Source organism: Chaetodon trifascialis, chromosome 2 (assembly GCF_039877785.1).
Source record: "Chaetodon trifascialis isolate fChaTrf1 chromosome 2, fChaTrf1.hap1, whole genome shotgun sequence".
Taxonomy (NCBI): Eukaryota; Metazoa; Chordata; class Actinopteri; order Chaetodontiformes; family Chaetodontidae; genus Chaetodon; species Chaetodon trifascialis.
Genome location: NC_092057.1, coordinates 2,850,422 through 2,870,622, shown reverse-complemented (window position 1 = coordinate 2,870,622; position 20,201 = coordinate 2,850,422). Strand labels below are relative to the sequence as shown.

Genomic DNA, 20,201 nt, shown 5'->3' with positions numbered 1-20,201 from the left:
TAGACCTCAATGAGGATGCAGCATCTATCCTGTGGAATAAGTAAAGGGGAACAGGAGAGAGGTTTGGTTAAGCCTCTATTTCAGGCAGTGAGATGCGGTTGGATGCACACACAGAGACACACACACATACACACACGGCAACACACATGCATGCAGAGATATACACACAAATGGAGTGTCAGTGTTGGGGTTGAGGCTGTGGCTCTTGTGGATGTTCTCCTGGGAAATCACACTGAATAAAATTAGACCTGAGGAACTCTGTGTGTGTGTGTGTGTGTGTGTGTGTGTGTGTGGGTAGGTGGGTGGGTGGGTGTGTGTGTGTGTCAGACGGCGCCACATTCTCCTCTCTTCTCTCCCCCATCAGTCTGGAGTTCAATCAGTAGTTCCTGTCTTAATTTGTGTCACATATAACGTAAACAGCTCCATGTGCTTAGGTTAGGGTTAGGGTTAGCGCTGCAGCTAGCGCTGAGGGTGAGACATCCACCTGAATAACGTGAAGCAGCTGTCGGACTCTTCATCGTCTCATATTATGGTCTGCCGGTTATTCTGTTGTGTTGTAAATCCCACTCTTCATGGCAATGTTTTTTGTCATTTGGATGACGCCCTGCATTCCCCCGTATGGATGAGGGCAGGAAATTAGCATGAAGGCAACACAAACAAGCATGAAGGCGAGTGAACGTGACACAGAACGGGGTAATACGGAACAGGAGAAGGACTCAGCCAGGACAAGAGAAAGGACGGGCTGGACGTGGACAAACACACACACACACACACACAGAGGGTGGGGTGGGGGGAGAGAGCTAGTTATCAGAACAACAGGTGGATTCCAGTGAATATAGAGCAGATGCAGCAGGTGATGAGACCAGTACGACTTAACAACCAGGGTGGGCAAAGGCAAAGCCCACGTTAGTCCACCCAGACCAGAACAGTGTCAGAGTCAGAACACACCAGCAGCAGCTCACATTCTTTATTTAGGCTACCAATGAGCATGAAACAGTAGCTGAAGCCCCACAAAATGTTCCAAACGGAGCCCACTATTTAAGATATATACATACAAAGTCACCACTGACATTTTCAAAGGAGCACAATCCGCCTTTGTTGTTGAAAAGTTTAAAACTAGTGTTGCTTTCGTCAACCAAAATTATGACGAAAACGGGAGGAGACGCAACGCAAATGCTGGTCATGTGACGATGACTATAATTAAATATATGATGCAATATCGTTGACGAATAAAAACAAGACTACAGTAAATGTGTTTCACAAAATAAAAGCTCTGCTAAAATGTCTCTTCATTTTCGTTGACTAAAACAAGATGAGACGAAATGTTCCAACTTTAATTCGTCTCGTTTAGTCGCCTTGTTCTTTATTATTTTGCAGTACTTCTGTTTCCTGTGTCTCACTTCAGGGGCTGCATCGGGTCGCACTGCCCAGTCGCAGCGACGTCACTTCCTCAATCCCCACAAAACAACACTAGATCCAACACCTCTGGATGTGGAGTGATCTGTACCTGAATATGGCACAGGGCTGAGGCGTCGTTCCAGTCTGGTTCTGGTTCTAACCCATTGCTGCAAATAACGTGCGCTTCTTTTCCAAATAAGAATGTGTTTAAATCTGCAGTATCAGGATGATGCACATGTTTATTTATGGAGCCTAAAGTCACTGGTTGGTCTTTCATGGCTTCATTTGAACACAGCCTACAGTGTGAGCGTGACTGTGCTGTGGGGCCACAGGGAAAAGACGGAGTCTGTAAGAACAAGCGGCTGTCACCTTACTTTAATACTTCATTCTCCCTTTGGTCGTATTGACTGTGTCTCAGTGTGGCGTCTCGGGTTAGAATATTGGGAGATTTCCAATCACTGACATGGTGAAAACACGAGCAGCATCACTGAAAACATCAACCTGGGCTTCCTGCCTGGCGGCATCTGTTCCCAGACACACAAGTTCAAACACATGAAAATCTGAGTGCTACCAATATATTTTTTCCTCCCCCCCCGCTATCCCCTCCCACACTGTCTCCCTCCAAAATCAGCTCCTCCTATTCCTCTCCCCTGAAAAGCAACAGCAACACAGTCTGTTTGTAAGTGATTGTTTCTCATCCCTGTGTACTCATGTGAGAGCGCCGTCAGATGTTGCGTGCTCGCGGCTCTGTGTGCTTGTGTATTCTCTATGTTTGTGCTGTATTGATTGCTGCTGGTACGTGGGGAAATGAGGATGGATCAGTGGAAAGGAGGAAGAGCAGAAGACAAGGCACAAACAACGAGAACGGGCAAAAGAATGAAAGAGACGCAAAATGAGCCACATATCAATCTGAGACAGGAGGAGAGATTTATTTAAGCTCTCTGAATCCTCTTTCCTTGCTGATGATTGTATTCAATGTGTCCCCCCCCCCCCTCTGAATGCTAAATGATCCATGTACCAAATACTGCGCTCTTGTCAGAGTCTTAGTTGGAGCTGTGGTCTCGTCAGACGGAGGACTGTGTTGCTCCGGCTCGTCGTCCTCGCTGTGTCTTCTAATCCTTTGTTGTGTGTCTTGTTTGTGCCCCACAGAGCAATCACTTTGGACAATCAGCTGGTCGTCTTGGCAACCACTGCAGCGGATGCAGGACGTTACCACGTGGAGGCGGTGAACGAGATGACAGGGGAGAACGTGACGAGCCCTGCTGTCTACCTGAGCGTCTCAGGTAAGAAACGTGCCGCCTGATTGGACGTGAGGGCGTGACGGCGGACAGGACTGCTCGTTTACATGGCGCTCACTCAGCATCAGTCCAGTCTGCATGTTTAAATCTCACCAAGAAGCAGAGTTTATTCCATAATCAACTGTGATTGATTGCGGATTATAAGATTTTCCGACTCCCTGATAAATTCTTCTCATTATTTGATTTTATTTCACCTTTTTTCGGCTTCTGGGGAGCTCGACTGGGCTCTCTGCGCTGAATGAATCCAGTTTACTGAAAACATCACTAAAACCCAGAGATTCAATTGAAATCTGGGCTATTTGTTCAGCTGAGAAGGCAGAAGGCAGTTTGAGTGGCAGCCTAATTACTGTTGACAAACCGTAGATAAAACCTGAAAATGAGACGAGCAGCAGAGGATATGAAATGTTGATTAAATACGTACCCGACGCATTAGAAAAGCAGATGTAGCCAGCTTTATTTTGCTCTCATTATTTTTTGTTAAGCTACTTAAACCAAATAGTGGAGGTTCTGACTCTGACTATTACACCGAGAAGCTGAAGTTATTGATATCAAAGCACAGCGAGCTCGCTTCAGCAGACGACTCACCTGTCAGACGTCCCGTTGATCTGCGAAATAACACCGTCCAATCTGATCAGAGAGCGACAGGAAGTGGTGTCATTAGTCTTTTTTACCCCACAATGAACTTCACACACCAGGCCAGAGAGCCAAGTTTGGTTTTGGCCATTTGGAAAGTAATTAACAGCAAAAATATGAGTGACTGACGTCTGTGGCTTGATATTTGTTACGTAAACCTGCAAATCCTCTGTTTAAAAGTGAGAGGCCTTCTTCCGTGAATGTTTTGCTCACTGTGGTTAATAAAGGGCGAGAAGAGACAAAACGTTCAATAAACGAGTCGTTACTGTTAAGTCTTTGATCCCGAACCTGATCCAGAGCCAAACCTTAGTTTTCTTTGCCTGATTCTGACTCTAAAACAGTGTTTATCTATTGGTGTTTACGGACTCTTGGTATTTTAAAGACGTTAAAATTTTGGTTTTTCATTGATATACATCCATTAAAGGAAAGAGTCAAGTCATGCAAGTTCCGTTTTGATTAGAAAGCCGAATGTTGTGTTCAGACTCAGTTTGCATTGGATTACCTCTGCATGGCCGCTGTGCAGCAGGCTGTCATTGTTTCTGTTTGGTGAGTGTTCGTGGTGGAATGAAGGAGCAGGCTGCGCTCTCAGGAGCTGCAAAGTTTGCTTAATTTACGCCTCTCTCCGTCTTCCCGCCTCTGTCACGGTCTTTACAGCTGAATCACTTCCTCTGTAGCTTCTCCTCGGAGGCCAGAGGACTGTCTTCACAGTCCTTCAGCTGAAGTGTTCATATGGTTAAATGAGGGAGGGGGGGAGGGAAGGAGGGGGGGAGGGGGGAGGGAGGGAGCGCTCTGTCCCTTGTGGCTGTATAGAGTTTTAATTAGATTCTCTTTACAGGGTTGTATCCTTTGGCATCCTTTGTCACAAGTGCACACACACTGACACACACGCAATCACATAAATATCCGCACAGTACCTTGTTACAGCTGTCAGAGCGGAGTGCTCCCACGGGCCTTTTTTAGGAATCAGACGGGCGTAGTTAGGCTTCACTGATCAGTCTTCGGCCGTAAACGTCTGCATGCGCGTGTGTTTATCAGTGTGTGCTCTCCACTATAAACATGTCTTGGGTAAATATCTTTTCCTATAAAGCAGCATGTTTGATTCAGTTGTTTGTTACTGAGATCGCAGAGGAAAGAGGATTTCAATAAAATCTGAAGGACAAATGAAAGAATCAGAACGGTAAAGAGAGAAAAATGGGAAAGGCCAAAGCGAACAGTCCATGAGACGTGGAAACATCAGGTGTTTCTTCATGCTTTGCTTTCCAAGTCAATCCTGTGTATCACACCTTTGGTCGGTTGGTGGGTTTGGGAAATGGAGAAGCTGTTTGAATGCGTTTCATCATATTACATGTGTAGATTATGAATTTGGATTGAAAATTGGTTTTATGAATCAGAGCAGTCTCTGTTATGCTAACAGTTAGGCAGCATCCATAATACTGTGTGCACACAGACAGGGCCTGTTTATTGTAGAGATCAGCCAGGTGTGCGAGCAGGAAGTCTGAAAAAAAGAATCAATTCTGTGCAAATGAGATCAAATGTGTGTGTTGAAGTGATGGGCAGTTCAGCAGATTAGCTGACAGAATATGTTTGAATGAACTCATGCAAATTTGTGTTCATCCGTTCCTCTTTTTTTTTTTTACATTTCCTGTCCTCTCTCTCTCTCTCTCTCTCTCTCTCCCCCTCTCTCTCTCTCTCTCTCTCTCTCTCTCTCTCTCTCTCTCTCTCTCCCCCCCTCTCTCTCCCTCTCTCTCTCTCTCTCTCTCTCTCTCTCTCTCTTTTACATCCCATTAAGCTGTCTGCACAGGATCTGAAGACAGAAGTTCATAGCTGTCAGTCAAATTTTTTATTTCTAAAAATGTTGTCTTTCTTTTCAGAAATTCACCAGAATAAATGAGATACCTATTTTCCATTCTCCCCTTTCTTACTTTGATCGAGCGTTACGCTCAGCCGAGAGGAGGAGAGAGAGGATTTGCAGAGAAAGAGACTCACTAATGAAGTGAGTCACGGGTGAAGACTGAGGATATGACCAACAACCTGTTAACGTCAGGACGGCTGCTGGAGACAGCTCCTGTGTGTCTCCTGCACACGACCGCACGCACACACACAAGTGCAGGAATAACAGTTACCGGCACATTCGCGCCGCGTCGGGATTGACAGCCAAAAACTTTTAGCTAAGCAATGAAACCTGGAAGAAAAGTGCTGCACAACCAGCTGCTGGACCTGCCTGCCTGACAGATCCATTATCTGCATGTCCCTGACCACTGTTCTGTAAGTGTGGCCCAGACTCCTGGAAACAAGAAGCACTAACTGTCATCCGTGGTCGTGCTGGAACAGCCACAGCTGATAGCAGCGCGGCAGCTTGGTGAGAGGTCACCCACTGCAATCACAGGAAGCGCAGCCCGCCCCTTAAATAAGCAGAATTTTTCATCACAGTCGACAACATATGGTGTTAAAGAAGACGTTTTGAGGCAGTTATCGCCGCAGAATGAACATGACAGATTGACAGAATTTTAAATATTCAAAGCAGAACATGTGCTGTTCAAAGTGCCGAAATACCAAGCCAGCAAAGCAAATCTCCCAAACACAGCCACCCCAGGAAGGAAGGGTCACATTCAAGGTGCAAGTCGGGTCAATTAGCTACAGCATACATGTGTTTGATTCAGTGAGAGTGTGTATGTGTGTGTGTCTGCGTTAGAGAGCTCTACTGGCCTCAGGGTTCTGTTCATAATTCTGTTAATGGCATTAGATGAGGATCTCTACGCCGTCTAATTAAGCTCCATCCATACCTACTATCATCTCTTTTCCCTGTTTCTCTTCAATACACACACACACACACACACCTCCGCCTGTCAATCAAAACAGCAGTCAGGCTCCCCATTGCCCAGAAGACTGTGTGCACGTCTGTGTGCTTCTCTTCAGTTCACAGCGGTGGAGGTCTTTGTAGATTTGTACATCAGACCATTAGAGCAGCAAAATATCCCCAAAGAGAGCACTCACTGGAGGGAGACACACACACACACACACACACACACACACACACACGAAAGCACAGAGGCATGCAAACACACACATGCCAAAGATCCACGCCCAGAAACGCTCAGCGTATGTGGACATCATCAAAGAGCAGCGCTTTGCAGAGTAAAGAAACGAGACAAAACGGTTTGAGATCTCCACGACCCGACATGAACAGGCTTGATCCTATACGCACACATCTCATATATATATGTAACAACGGGAGAGAGGAGAGGGTGTAGACAGGAGCAAAGAACAGAAGGAGGGTAGGGACTGTGGCAGAGGCACACATGCTGATATAATTACTGTAGCGCTTTAAATGCTATCTCAGCTCTGGGCTCAATAGTTGATCAGCTGCCTTTATCTTCTCTGTAGAGAAGACAGTAATGTCACGCTCGTTAATGATTGCTGAACTGCAAAAAAAAAAAAAAGCTTGGAATATTGTGTGCACACATAGAAGTGCTTCCTTTTGAATAGAGCACTCCAGCTGTTCAGCGTTTCGCTGAGAGATGGTGGACTTAGAATGAAAAGACTGATCCGGTGGAGGAGATGCCCCGAGTTTAAGCATCATTTGGTTAGACCCTCGCTGCCTCGTGAATGCTCTCAGATTCCACAAAACCGGCTCGTAACACAGACTTCCTCTTATGAATTTGTCGCCTACACTCAAGCTGACCTTGATGACAGCGTGCAGGTTATATATCAGACCTGACAAAGCTCCCTCTAGATTAGGATCAGAGAAGACTTGCTGAACTGATCTTGATGAATAAATGGAGTTCCCCTTTAAAATGCTCCACATATTGTACCTCCGTAATTACAGTCAATGCAAACTCCTAGCAACAAAGTTCCTTGAAAGAAGTTCTCTTGAACGCAGCAGAGTTGGAAGAAGTTGTTTGAAAATTTCCAGCTCGCCTCTGAAGCTTCACAGTGTGCACAGTAATGAATTGAGTTATAAATGTGATTCTGCTGAATGAAGAGCGGAGGCAATCAGCGGCGCTTTTACAAGCACTGTATACGGTGAGGTAGCCGAACAGAGCACAAATATAGATAAGAGCAATCGCAAGGCAGAGACAATCAGAAAAGGCAGTGACGCACGAGCAACACCGAAGAGAACGAAGGGATGGATCGGCTCCCAGTGCATAACCGCATCGTAAATGACCTTATATCCTTTCATAACCTTAATCACCGCACGTGTGTGCCGGGGAGGGTGTGGGAGTCTGGGTTTGATTACCTTGCCTCAGTGATTGGGGGAGAGTCTGTCTGAGTTTGATTACGCCTCCTGGAGGAGACTCCCCTGGTGTCTGCCATTTAACGTCACTCCATTTGTCCGGTTTAGCCTCCTTCCCCCCGCCTCCGTCGCCCCGCGGCCATGAGAAGTGACAGAGTGGCCTTTGTCAGCAGCTGAAGAATAGACTCGTGTAGCGTCTGACTCAGCTGACCTCCGGATAACCCAGGCGTGCACACACACACACACACACACACACACACACACACACACACACACACACACACACACACACAGTATTGGCTGGGAAAAGTAGCTCTGAAAGATGAGTTTGCTTGGAGTGTTTGAACAGCATATGGGACGTCAGTTTCTTTGAAAAGCTTTCATGAATACATGGCTCGGCGCTGAAACCTGCCTGCAGGAGCGTGTGTGCGTGCACGGCGCTGACGTCGGCGTCGTTGTTCCGACGCGTGTGTGCGTCTCTCTGTCATTTGTTTCTCTTTCTAATCGTCTTCCCTCCCTTCCAGATGTTTCCTCTCCACATCACTGACTCTTAAATGAGAGCCTGCCGTGGATCCTTCTGTGCACGTGCGCGGCTCGTTTCTAAACATGCGTGTGTGTCTGCGTGTGTGCGTGTGTGTTTTTTTGCTCCAGGTCCCATCCCAGTTGTTCTGTGGCACATCTAATTGGAGGTATTTCAGTGTCCCCGGAGAGAGTGACGGTGTGTTTTTGTGGGGTTTGTGTGTGTTCACATGTCAGTGCGTTGCGCTGGTGCAGACCCCAACACCTGCCAGCCCTCATTTAGGAGCTTAAACGCTGGATAAGAGGATCCCCTCTCTTCCTGTGTGCAGCTCTCATCGTGTGCTCGAGGTGTTTTTGATTTTGCCGCCTCATGCCTTGATGAGCTTCAAGGAACACCATAGAAACCTTCCGAACCAACATGGCAGCGTAATGATGTGCGCCACAGTCTGCCTCCGCTCTTTGTGGATAGACGGTCTGCAGCTCCTTGTGTTGGTTAGGGAATATGTCTCAGGAGATTGTAGTCAAACCAGTGAGAGGAGAATACCGACAGGCATGTGCAGTGGCGACTCTCCCGTGGAGTTTTCTGGCCGGTGACCCCGAAAAACTAAACAAATGCCAAATTGGATGCTGTGTAACAACTCACCACCCCCTGATGCAAGCACAGGTGTATGCACTGAACAGTGACACTGAATCTTTTTCTCCCTCTCAAATGGCTGCTCTTAATTAATTACCAGCAGAATCTGCGGCCGTGTTCAGAAGCAGCTGCCAATATTCTTTATTTAACAGCGAGATAAGAATGGCTCAAAGATTTCACGGCTACGGTCAGATGTTGTTAGACTTTTCTCCTATTAGCTAACAAGGGCCATCCTGCATACGGTTCCTTTTTCTATGCTTGGTGCTAAACCATAATTGGCAGCAGCAGCAGCAGCTGCTGGTCTCAGATCAGAGTAGCACATGTTAAATTGATTTTGTGAAAGATGGTGTTAAAAGTTAATATTATTTATAGCAATGACATTTTCAACCATTTTCCCATGTTTAGTGCTAAAAAAGCAAAAAAGCGCTGCACTCAACACAAAAAGAAGAGAGAGCTGTGGTCCCAGAAGTACAATAAAGCCACTCGGTGCACCTGTTGGTGATGAAATCATTGGCACTCGTTGTGAGAGATGCAACCTTGAAGCTGACTGTTGAAACGCTGGAGAGAGCGTGTGTGCATTTTATTCCCCAGAGCAAAAGTGAAAACTGAGGCCTGCATTAAGTTCGCTTTTTTATGTCAGTGAATCGATGATCAGCAGAAAAATAATCTGCAAGTTTTTTGATAATTACTGTATGAGTGCCTGAAAACAAAGATTCACAGGATTTGCTGCTTTTCGTCGAACAGAATAAAACAAGAATCAGAATATTCAACAACTGTGATTCACATTTTTTGTACAAAGCTAAGATTAAAAACAATCGTCAGATGGATTCTGAGCCATTATGTGTTTGAGTTGATCGATGTTGCTCTCTGATCATTACTCCAGGTGTCATGTCTACACTCTGACTGTGAGGAAGACTTTCAGTGAAGCACTGAGCAGTGAAACACTGAAACTGGCTTTGATCCTGTTATTTGCACATGCCTTTTGCTTATGGCGTCCAGACACAACACAACAGACACAGTCAAACTGCAGAAACCAATTTGAACAGGTTCTTTTGAAAATAGTTTGGAGACAAAGGAAAACACCACATGGGGCTCAGATGTGCTGCCGTGTGTTCAAGCTTACTTAGAATAACTCCACATTTTTGCACACCAGATCTCATTTTGTGACCATCTGTGATTGCTCTCAAATATCACATGGCTACATGCGCAAAGCAAGATTCACTTTTGCTGCTCTGGTGCCATAAAGAAACCAACCTTTGTGTTAGCTGGAGTAAAATGGATTATTTGTCCTCAGTGTGCGATGCGCTCATGGAAACATGTGGTGCTTCATATAACCTCGCACAGTACTCTGTTTGCATGTGTTACCAGGTCTGTATCACAGCTATGGTCTCAAATGCTGGTGATGACACATGGAGAGTGTTCAGGATGTTGCAGGGCTTCTCAGAGTCCGGACCAGCCCACGACTCAGCCAGCGCTGACTGGAGGCTCGCAGCCGCATCCCTCCTGCATATATTAATGAATTCAGAAAATGGGCTCATCTGACGTGACTCATCAGTGGGAGAGACCCAGTTGGTCCTGACAGTGACTGTTGATTAACTTGCCAGCCCCTGGCAAGGAGCCAAAAAGCCTGTAATTCATAGTTCACCCGCTCTACAGAATCGGATTATCGTCCCACTCAGTCCTCTCGACTTGTGAACCCACCATCAGACCGCTGGGCTCCCGGGCCGGCCGCTCCCTTCAGCTGAGAGCCGCCGCTGGCCGGAAACAAAAGGTGACTCCAGAGTCACTAAGCTTGTTTATTGTCATTGGTCGTACTTAGCGCCAAACGCAGTGTTTTTGTTGGCTTCCCAGGATCCAGAAGAGGAGTTTCTGTTGAGATAAGGACTCATTAGTTTGTAGTTGAACTGTGGGTTTTGTATTCAGCACGGCTGCCTCCTCGACACTGATCTGAGAGCATTTTCTACTTAAGTATCTACTTATCATTATGGATTTTCCATGTTTTTAGGAGTCTGTTCAAACTGACTGCACTCATAAAAATAAGAATACATTGTTGGAATAAAGTGGAAATATTAAACAATCACAGTGTCTGCTGCCCCTGGACCACGCAGCGGCGGACCCCGCCACCTCGTGTCATGAACAGGCTACAGCACGTCATGAAGTGTAACCTTTCCTGTTGTGAAATAAGTTTCCCGTTGAATAAATTTCAATAAATTGCTGCGGACAGCAATAAATTTAGTGACGTTGATAGCAGGAGGCCGTTCACAGCGACCCCTCTGCTGTCCAGATGAAGGCGGTTTTAATGTGGCTGATTTCCTTGTTGTTGTCATTGTTGCTGCAGAGATCAGCTGCTAAACCACAGATGCAGAACGTGTCTCCTCTTCTCTCGTACACAATGTCAGCGCAGTTGTAAGAATATGTCTGAGACAGAAATAAATATGGACTACTTGTCTAAGCCTCGTCTTCCTTGGTCTGATGCCGGCCCAATCACGAGAGACGTGATGTTAATTCAGAGATTAAATATTATTTTGTCATCACAAATCGATCCGGACCTCTGACCTTGAATAGAAATCAGATGCAGACCTTTGAGCAATGAATTTGAAAACCCCTGGTGTATAGTTAAGTGGGCTAAAGGATGCACATGCCAAGAAATTCTGAATTAGTTACATAATTATTTATATGCTGTGAAGAAACTATGATCCAGCCCACGCCGATCCTTTTGAAGTAGACATTGCGTAGGAAGCCGGTGTTCAAGCTGTCCAACGGCTAGTTATGCAGATAACCATTCTGAAGGTCACGTAACAAAACCACTGATCCATTTAATTGCATGTAAACCTTGAAGAATGAGTATCCGTGTTTTGTCAGCTTGGCACTATTTTTCTGACATGCTTATATCTATTACCTTGTGCCTGCAAGGTTAATTTGACAGATCTAACCTTGTGCGAGGGCACATTAGGACCACAATGATCCCTTTTGTACTGAGAGTCTGGTTATTTGAAGTCTACAGATGTGGAACACACACACACACACACACACACACACACACACACACACAGCCGATCATACAAATAGGCACTAATACTCAGTGGTTTTGATAAAGCGGCTTGGCTAATGAATCGCTGCTTTGATTAATTCCTGCTACAACTGGTTGTGTCTGGAATTATTATATTCAATATTTCAGCTGCAAAGGGATCAGACTTGTCTCTGTTGATCCCCGTCTCCCCTCTGTGTCTGTCTGTTTCCTCTGTCTCTTTCATTTCTGTCTCTCTCTCGGTCCCGTCTCTCTGCCTCTCTCAGTGTAATGAGGCTCCTCTGTGGTTCTATAATGAAAACCCCTGTGTACAGACAGGAGTGATGGAAGGACGGACAGGAAACTGACTCATGGACTGTGTCAGTATGACAAGCCGGCTGTGTGCACGCGCTCTGCTTGTCCCACCTAGTTGCAGCTGTAATTGCAAGCGTGTTGTACAGCAGCATGAAACAGATTAAGACGGACGGCCATGCACACGGCTTTGACTGAGGGTCTAACAGACGTACGCCCACTCAAACCGTCCTCAAATTCTCTTCCATTCACAAATAAGATAAAAAGGAGGAAACAAAAAGGCAGGCGGAGGTGTCCAGTGGGAGAGGAAATGGACAAAAAGTCACAGACGCTGGTTGTAACAAGTTTCTAAGAATCGATGAACAAGCTGAAGCTGTGGAGGTGAAGAGGACAGAGGACAGCAGCAGAAAGACGCTCTGAGGGTTTTATGTTGCCAGCATTGTTTACCGCGAGGCACCAGTTGTCTTCAGATCACTGTGAGGTCCACATCTTCACCTGTGTGAGCCAGGATCGCAACAAAGGGGATGAAATGAGCCCAGGAGGACTTTCCAGGCGTCACTGCTCCATCAAACCACTGCTGTGAAAACCGTGCAGTCACTGAGAGTCGCATGAAAGCGACATGAAAACTGATGTTCATTAGTCTAACAAAAGACAATCTTTATCATAAAATCATATTTTACCAGGGTTTACCTCTAAGTTAGCCTCAAAAGGACTCATCATATCTGACCAATTTAGATTTTACATTTGGTGATAATAGCGGCGTTCATGTGAGGCTCATCGTTGCACTCCAAAGCGGCTTCATGTTTAGAGGTGAATGCTACGTAGGTGTTCACTTACAGTAATCCGGCACGTCATGTCTGACAGTTAAAGCTGAAGATATCAGATGTCATGACAGCTCCAAGTCGACACTGTTGCTGATGAGCTAACGCTGAATATTGATGTGCTCTTGCTTAAATAAGTGAGGGATTCCAACTGTTTGCTGGTTATTCGACTGCTGTAGAGCCACTCCAACGTACCGGGCTGGATTACGATGTGTTATCAGCTCACGCAGGACTGCTGAGCATGTCCAATACTGACATGTCTGATGTCACAGCAAACAGCTGGATCAGACATCGTTTGTGACTTAACTGTGATTCAGTAAATTTCTGTCTTGTGATCTTTTCTTTGTTTGCTACATTTTGTTTTATAATGTTAGGAAAGCAAAGTTTATGTTGCCTTAGGCATAAAAGAATGATCCCGGCGTCCTCCACGCAGGGAGGCACACAGTTTATTCATTAAAATCTGGTATCGGACCAGTACTCTGTCCTGGCAGATGTCCAAATTCAGGTATCAGAGTCGGGTCTCGACAGAGTGAATCGGTGCTTCCCAGTTATTAACCAACAGACCATCGTTCTGCTCTCGAACACCAAAAGGACACAAACGTTTTTAAGACACTGGTTCGCTAGGTAACAGTGCAGTTGGTGGTTTGGCTATTTGACAAATGAAGGTTGATACTGCGTCTAAAATCTCAAAACGAGATGCCTGCTAACAGCACCGGCTCGGGGAGGCTGTTCTGACAAACATCAGGCCATTGTTGAAATCGTGTGCTCTGGTTCAAACTGTATTGGGGGTGTTTGTTTGTGTGTGCATCAAGTGTGTCTTGCAGAAATAAGAGAACATTGCAGACGGAACAGCTTCCTACATTGGTGCCTTTGTTCAATTGAGTGCAGCAACATCTAGTTGAACAAGCGGAGGGGGGGATTTGGATGGAGGAGTGCATTGTTACTGTGGAGGATGTAGGTGGAAACATGACTGTATCCCAAATACTTTGTTGGATAGCATCTAAGCTGCCTTAAAGAGATGAAATGCACGAGCACACATGAAACACAAAGAGCGGATGCTGAATGAGGTGTCAAGTGCGCAGATAAGTGGCGTGGTGCTCGTGGTTTTAATGATCCTGTCAGTCACACGGCTATCCCCTGTCGCCGCCTCTCACACCCTGCAAGCAAAGACTGTGAGTGTGTCAGTCAGTGAGTGCGCATGAAGATTAATATTCTGAATTGGAGCTTCATTCCAGCTGAGGCCTCATGTCGGACGCAGCGTACATGGAGACGCTTTGCAGTTTTCCCACTGTGTTCAGTAGTGCTGCTTTATTTTGTTGCTCATCACTGTGTGAAACTCCACGACTCCAAACTGAGCAACCCGATGGGAGACGCTGTTCACATGCCAGCTTGTATCAGCACATACTGGCTATCTTCAGGCTTTTCATACACAGTTTTCAGAAGTATCCTGAATATAAATGAAATATTATTGTGCATGCTAACGCATTGATTGTCCCTGTGTGTCAGTGCTTTCTTTTGGATGTAACAGGTTATTGGAGCAGCAGGCCAGTCAGCAAATGTTAATCTGAAGTAGAAGAAGTGGAAGAGAAAAAGAGAGTAAGGGGAAACAGAGCCGGTGACTGATGGGTCAGGGCGGCACAGGAAAGATTGGGTTCAAGGAAGAGAGGAAAGATAAAGGATGGATAAACCACAGAGATGATGAAGTGCTGAGGAGGTGGAAATGTGTTCAGTGACAGAGGGAAGGGGGCAAAGAGAGATGGGAGATTGCTTGATTTAGCATATGTTGTGTTTATGTGTGTGGGGGGGTGAGCAGTGTGGAGACGCTGTTCTGTCATGGTATAAAATTGTCTGTTTTATGGACTGTGAGGTAACGCTTTGTCCACTAATCACAGGGTTGGCTCCTCCCGTCCACATGACCAGGTGTCCTTGACCCTCAGCCCCGACTGTGAGGCAGTTGTTGTGTCAGTGTGAGTGAGAATCGAACTGTAAAGCGCTTTGAATATAAAACACGTTATAGAGTCAATTTACTCTAATAACTAAACTCAAACATTTGACACTGAAATTTCTCGGTGTTTCAAAACAGCTTCCTCACAGGACCGTCGCTTTTTATTCCAAAGACTGTAAATGTGTGTTGAGTGCAACAGGCTGTGCCTCCTTCTTCTTCTCAGCACTCATAAATTCCACTCTGATCTGTTGCTGTTGGTACTCGTGCCCTCTGGCCCGCAGTAAACAAGCCAGTCGTTGCCTCTCAGTTCATGCAGGAGGAGGCCGGCTCGTCATATCGAACCCATGAGAAACAATCTGTGGAAGCGCTTTGGAAACAGTTGTGGATGAAGATGATGCTGTGTGCTGTCCGCAGCAACATTACGTGACAGTAACAACAAATCTGAAGTCACCTGTTCGTTTGGCTCTCAGGGAAGTAATGGAGGCTCCACTAATGAACGAATGAATGTGCAACATGAATACGTTCAGGCTACATGTGATTACTTGTTAGTTCTCCTTTGTTCAAACTTCAAACAAATGAGCTCATGAAACTGGCTGTAAAGCATTCTAGAAGAGCTGGAAAAGATCATTTTTAAGATATGATTAATCTTCTAATTACCAGATTTGAGAGGATATTGAATCTTCTAGCACAGCATTGACATTATATTGATTTATTGTCCAGCTCTACAGCCTGTGTGGATGCAGCAAAGCTAAATAAAGACAGTCCTTCTCTCCAGTGCTGATGTACTTTTATCCAGCAGGAAGCTCTAAGACATCAGTGCACTATGAGGAGACATCACACATCATCGTTATCAGCACAAAATCAATACAAGGGGAGATGCAAAATACAGACTTTCCACGCAAAAATGTCCAGTATACTGTCAGTATGAGTCCTCCTTTACTTGCTTTTGTCTCGTGGTCTTCATCAGCAGAGTGTGCTCAGAGATATTTTGTCAACTGTTATTCAAGTCATGTGCATATATTGAGATTTATAGAGGCAGTAATGCTCCACATTGTCGCACCAATAAACACACACATTCATATATGCAAACACTTGAATTGACAGTCATGTGCAAGCACACATCCCATTCGTTCATTAGCTGCTGAATTGACACCATGGTCTGAAATACTGCGTGGGTGGTGCTTTTTCCTTCGCTGTCTGTCTCACTGCCTCGCTAAAATACAGCCGCTTTTCACGCCTGTTTACAAACCCTCACGCACGGCCGACGTAAGTGTGCGCTCGTCCTCTGGTCCCCTTTGCTATCAGCGCGTTCGATAGCCAAAGTTTTACCAGGGTTTCAGGGCAAAGTACTGACAAAGAATTACTGAGGGGAGAGGAGATAAAAAATGAGAAGGGGGATGAGGCCGAGCGCAGAGGAGATGAGGACAGAGAAGGATCGCGTACCAGAGAAAGTCAAAGAAAAAAGAGCCGAGCAGCGAGCAAGTGCGGAATTGGGAAAGCTTTGAGGACGATAGAGATGGATCGGAAGGAAGAAAGAGGCAGAGTGTAAAAGTTGAAGATTGAGAGGGGATGCTGAAAACAGGAATAGATCAACAGGGCCTTTAATCCAAAAATAGTTTCCGCCCTTCTCCTCCTTCCTCCTCGTCCCTCCTTACCTCCCTGCCACTCCCTCCTCCCCTGTCGGGTTGTTTGGAGCGATTGAAGAAGCGAGATGTGTGTCGTCTATATTGCGCACACGCACTCATACACAGCGGTGCGTGCGCATGTGGACATATTGTCATCCGCAGACAGACAGATGATGTCCATTACCAGGCCGTGCTGTCCAGAGGCAGGCGGAACAGCTGCAGCCAGATCTCACTGATCTATCACTGCTCTAATGAATCTGTTCTAGCCAGGCTCGACCGATCAATCTCTGAACCACTTAATCAATTAAGCCATTAATCAGACCCAGACCCTAACTGCTCTTTGCCCACATGAGTGATCATTTTCCATATGCACAGACGTAAAGACACAGGCACAAACACACGCGTCTGTATCGTCAGTTGGTGTGGAAGCGACTGTAAGAGCGAGACGTGCGTCTGTGTTGCAACGAGCAACAACTGATCTGATTACATGTGGCTCAGGCAGTTTGTGTACTTTCACAATAAACAGAGCTGAGTGAGATGAACCGGGCATTGAGATAAACACCTTTGCAGGTGAGGTCCTGCAGGAGGCTTTGAGTGATGAACACCAAATGATTTGCTCTGCTCTGTTTTTTGTTTCAGATCGTGTGAGAATATTAGCTCGTCAGGTTTGAGGATTTGCTGTTTTTTGTGGTTAACGTCCTTGTAAATTGACTTCTTTGGGGTTTTTGGACTCTTGCTCTGACAAAAAATAAGCACTTTGAAGGCGTCACCTTGAGATCCGGGAAATGATCTGACATTTCATTTTCAGGCATTTTGCAGGCTAATGGCTTTGCCGCTGTTGGTCTGATTTTAAAAATGATTTCATCACGATGACTGCTCGAACCAGGCTGATGAATCTGTTTCAGTGTCATCTCAGTTCGAATTTCTTTCCCCAAACTCAAGAAGCCATGTTCACGTTAGTCGGTGGCCCCATGATGGGGCTGAAATCATAGTCAGGCGTGTTGGCCTCCGTGCTCATGTGCTCATTTCTGGCTGCAGAGGCTGAAGAAATGTGTGAAGGAAGGATGTCAGTTTCACATCATTTTTCCTTCAATAGCCAACAGCCATTAACTGCACACTGGACTGCATCTCGCCGTCCATAATGTCCTGGAAGATTTCAGTGTCTCAGGCAAACTGTGTTTATGGACCCTGTGTTTTTGTATCTAAGTGGCTAATGGGAACAACAGTTTTTAAACTGGTCCAATACTGGGTGAGAGAGCTGCAGCCGGCAGCTGTGAAACAGGCTGCAAAGTAAACCCTCGGGGGGTTTGTGCAGTCAAAGTACGTCCAACGTCCACTAAAAGGACCTTTTTTCCTCCGAGCGTCAGAGACTAAAACACTCAACACTTATCATCGTAAAACACACAAAATAAGACTCACCCAAACCGTGGTTCGTTTTCACCTTTCCACCAATCACCACCCAGTCTGGTTTGGTCTGAATAAACCTTTAATTTGCCAAATGGTGCGAGCAGAGGGAGTAAGGGAGGACATCACAGAGGCAGCGGGGGAAAACAGCGTGTGGAGCCGGGACTTTTTCACATTATGACTGTATAACTTAAATATGTCAGAATTTGGTATATTTTCCTGGTAGAAAACAGTAATTAGCAGAGAACAGAAACCCTGCTTCCTGTCAGCATCGATGGAGTGACAGTGAGAGCAGTCAGTGGGCAGAGCTAGCTTGTTTGCCCTGGCTAGCTTGACTTTTAGCTAATCCTTCTCTCCAGTGCGTTTAATCACAGCTGCTCTCAGAGGCAGAACACTTGTGTTAAGCTTTTGCTTAAAGGATTTGTTTGGACCCAAAGATGCAGCCCGGACACAGAGATCAAGTAAACGAAAATTTATTAACAATAAAGAACAACAAAAGCGCGCTCGTACGGAGTGCAGAATAAATAAATAAAGGCGCACTCAAAAGGAGTGGGAATGAACACGGAGCTCTGACGAGGCGGGCATGAGGCGAGGCACGCTGAAGCGGCAGGTAGGCACTGCAACACAGGAGCACACGAATAAGTGGCAATTAAGGACAGAGAACATTAGCTAACCTCTGGAGGAGAGGAGGAAATGAAACACAGTACTCACGCTGGGAACAACCAGACACCACCATGGACAGAGGAGGAATAATCCAGCACAGGTAGGAGAGGGCGCTCTCCTTAAGTACTGTGACTAATCAGGAACATGCCTCTCAGGTGAGCCCCGGAGGGGGCGGAGCTGACTGGGTGCAGGGAGACGCCCAGCTGTACAGACAGGGGAGAACAGACAGACGACAAACACTAGGAAAAAGGGCAAGGAGACAAACTAGGAGAGGACAGGTCAGTAGGATCCTGAGTGATGGCCGACGACTGCAGTGCAGTGCAATGGACAAACTGGTCATAACTATTCTCAGAGGTTAACTGATCAACGGTCAATCGTGTGAAGTATGTGCTCTTTGAAGGTTTAAATAATCTGAATGTCTGTTCCCAGTCTCAATGTTTCACCTAAAGACAGTGTGATAACAACAACCTTACAGGTTCATTTCATGCCACAACGTGCAAGATGGTTGTAATGAAGTCTTGGTCACTGTCAGTATATCAGTTTTAGGCATGCCAGATGGTGCAGTGAATGGCTGGTTGATCGCAGAGAAGCGCGCTCTCATGTTTTGAAGATGTTGCTTTGGCCTCGGCGAATGGGAATCAGATCGTGGCCAACATGAAATGTGAATTTTGTGAGGTAAATATATTTCCACCAGTCGCACTCGGCTAGCTCCTCACAGTATTCTGCATCATTTCAAGATGCTTTTCTGATCATCTGCTTCTTTTTGGAGTTCTGCCTTGAATTTCTGACATTTTTGGTCACCAGAGCATGTATTTTGATAATGTATGTCACTTTTGGTCTGGGACAACTCAAATTACAGTGTAACGGGGCCTTAAGTGAGAAATAGCAGATAAATGAATTGATGCTAAAAATATGCTAACGTACAGCCCTGGAGACTGTGACAGTTTGCCAAAGGGGATCAATAAATCTGAGTACAGTATTCACATTTTCACTCTGCTCCAAAGACTGTGAGTTTGTGTGCGAGTGTCTCAGCCTTCAAGGAAGTGCCCGAGGAAATGCCAGGACATGTCGCCCTCCGCTGATCTGTCACGTTCCTCCAGGCCTCGTCCCTTCACACGCCGGCGTGCAGTCAATGAATGGACTGTGACTACAGCTGCACAGGGCGCACCTAACGGAGACTCTCAAAACTCAGTGTCCTCCTATAAATGAGCTTCATTTGCTTATGCTGAGGGTCTCTGAGAGCCTCAGTTTGTGGAGTGATAGTTGAGGTGTGGAGAAATAAAGGAGGGGTGGCATTAAGGAGTGTGAGATAAGGGATTACCCTGCAGCATTCTGGGTAAAGAAGAGAAAAAAGGGGCAGACAACCTGATTTAGTAACGATGCACTTCCTCTTCTTTGTCTCTCGTGTCCGTTCACCCTCTGGTGCTTCACCCTGTGGTGGCGAGCCTTTTAAAGCCCCACCTTTTGGCTTCCTTCCCCCGTCTTCCTCGTGTCTTTCATCCCTCACTTCTCCGCTCTTGCCTTGTAATGTTCCTCCTGCGAGATCAGAGGCTTCTTATTTTTTCCCTCTGTGTCTTATGAGAGGCGCAAACTTGCGGAAGCAGCACTCCTCTTTTGAATTGGAAATGACTTCACTCTTTTCATGCCATCATTAGGCTCACAGTTTGAGCTGAACATCTACATCTATTTCTCATTTTCATTACATGGC

General features: G+C 45.9%; 1 protein-coding gene across 2 annotated transcripts in view; it reads left to right on the top strand.

The window, feature by feature from the left end:
• The window catches only part of sdk1b (sidekick cell adhesion molecule 1b), a 234,843-nt gene that overhangs the window by 117,173 nt on the left and 97,469 nt on the right, over positions 1 to 20,201 (top strand). For both annotated transcript variants that reach the window (XM_070981407.1, XM_070981414.1), the window contains exon 5: positions 2,548 to 2,681. In XM_070981407.1, the coding sequence (XP_070837508.1) occupies positions 2,548 to 2,681 (134 nt within the window). The remainder of the gene's footprint in view (positions 1 to 2,547; positions 2,682 to 20,201) is intronic.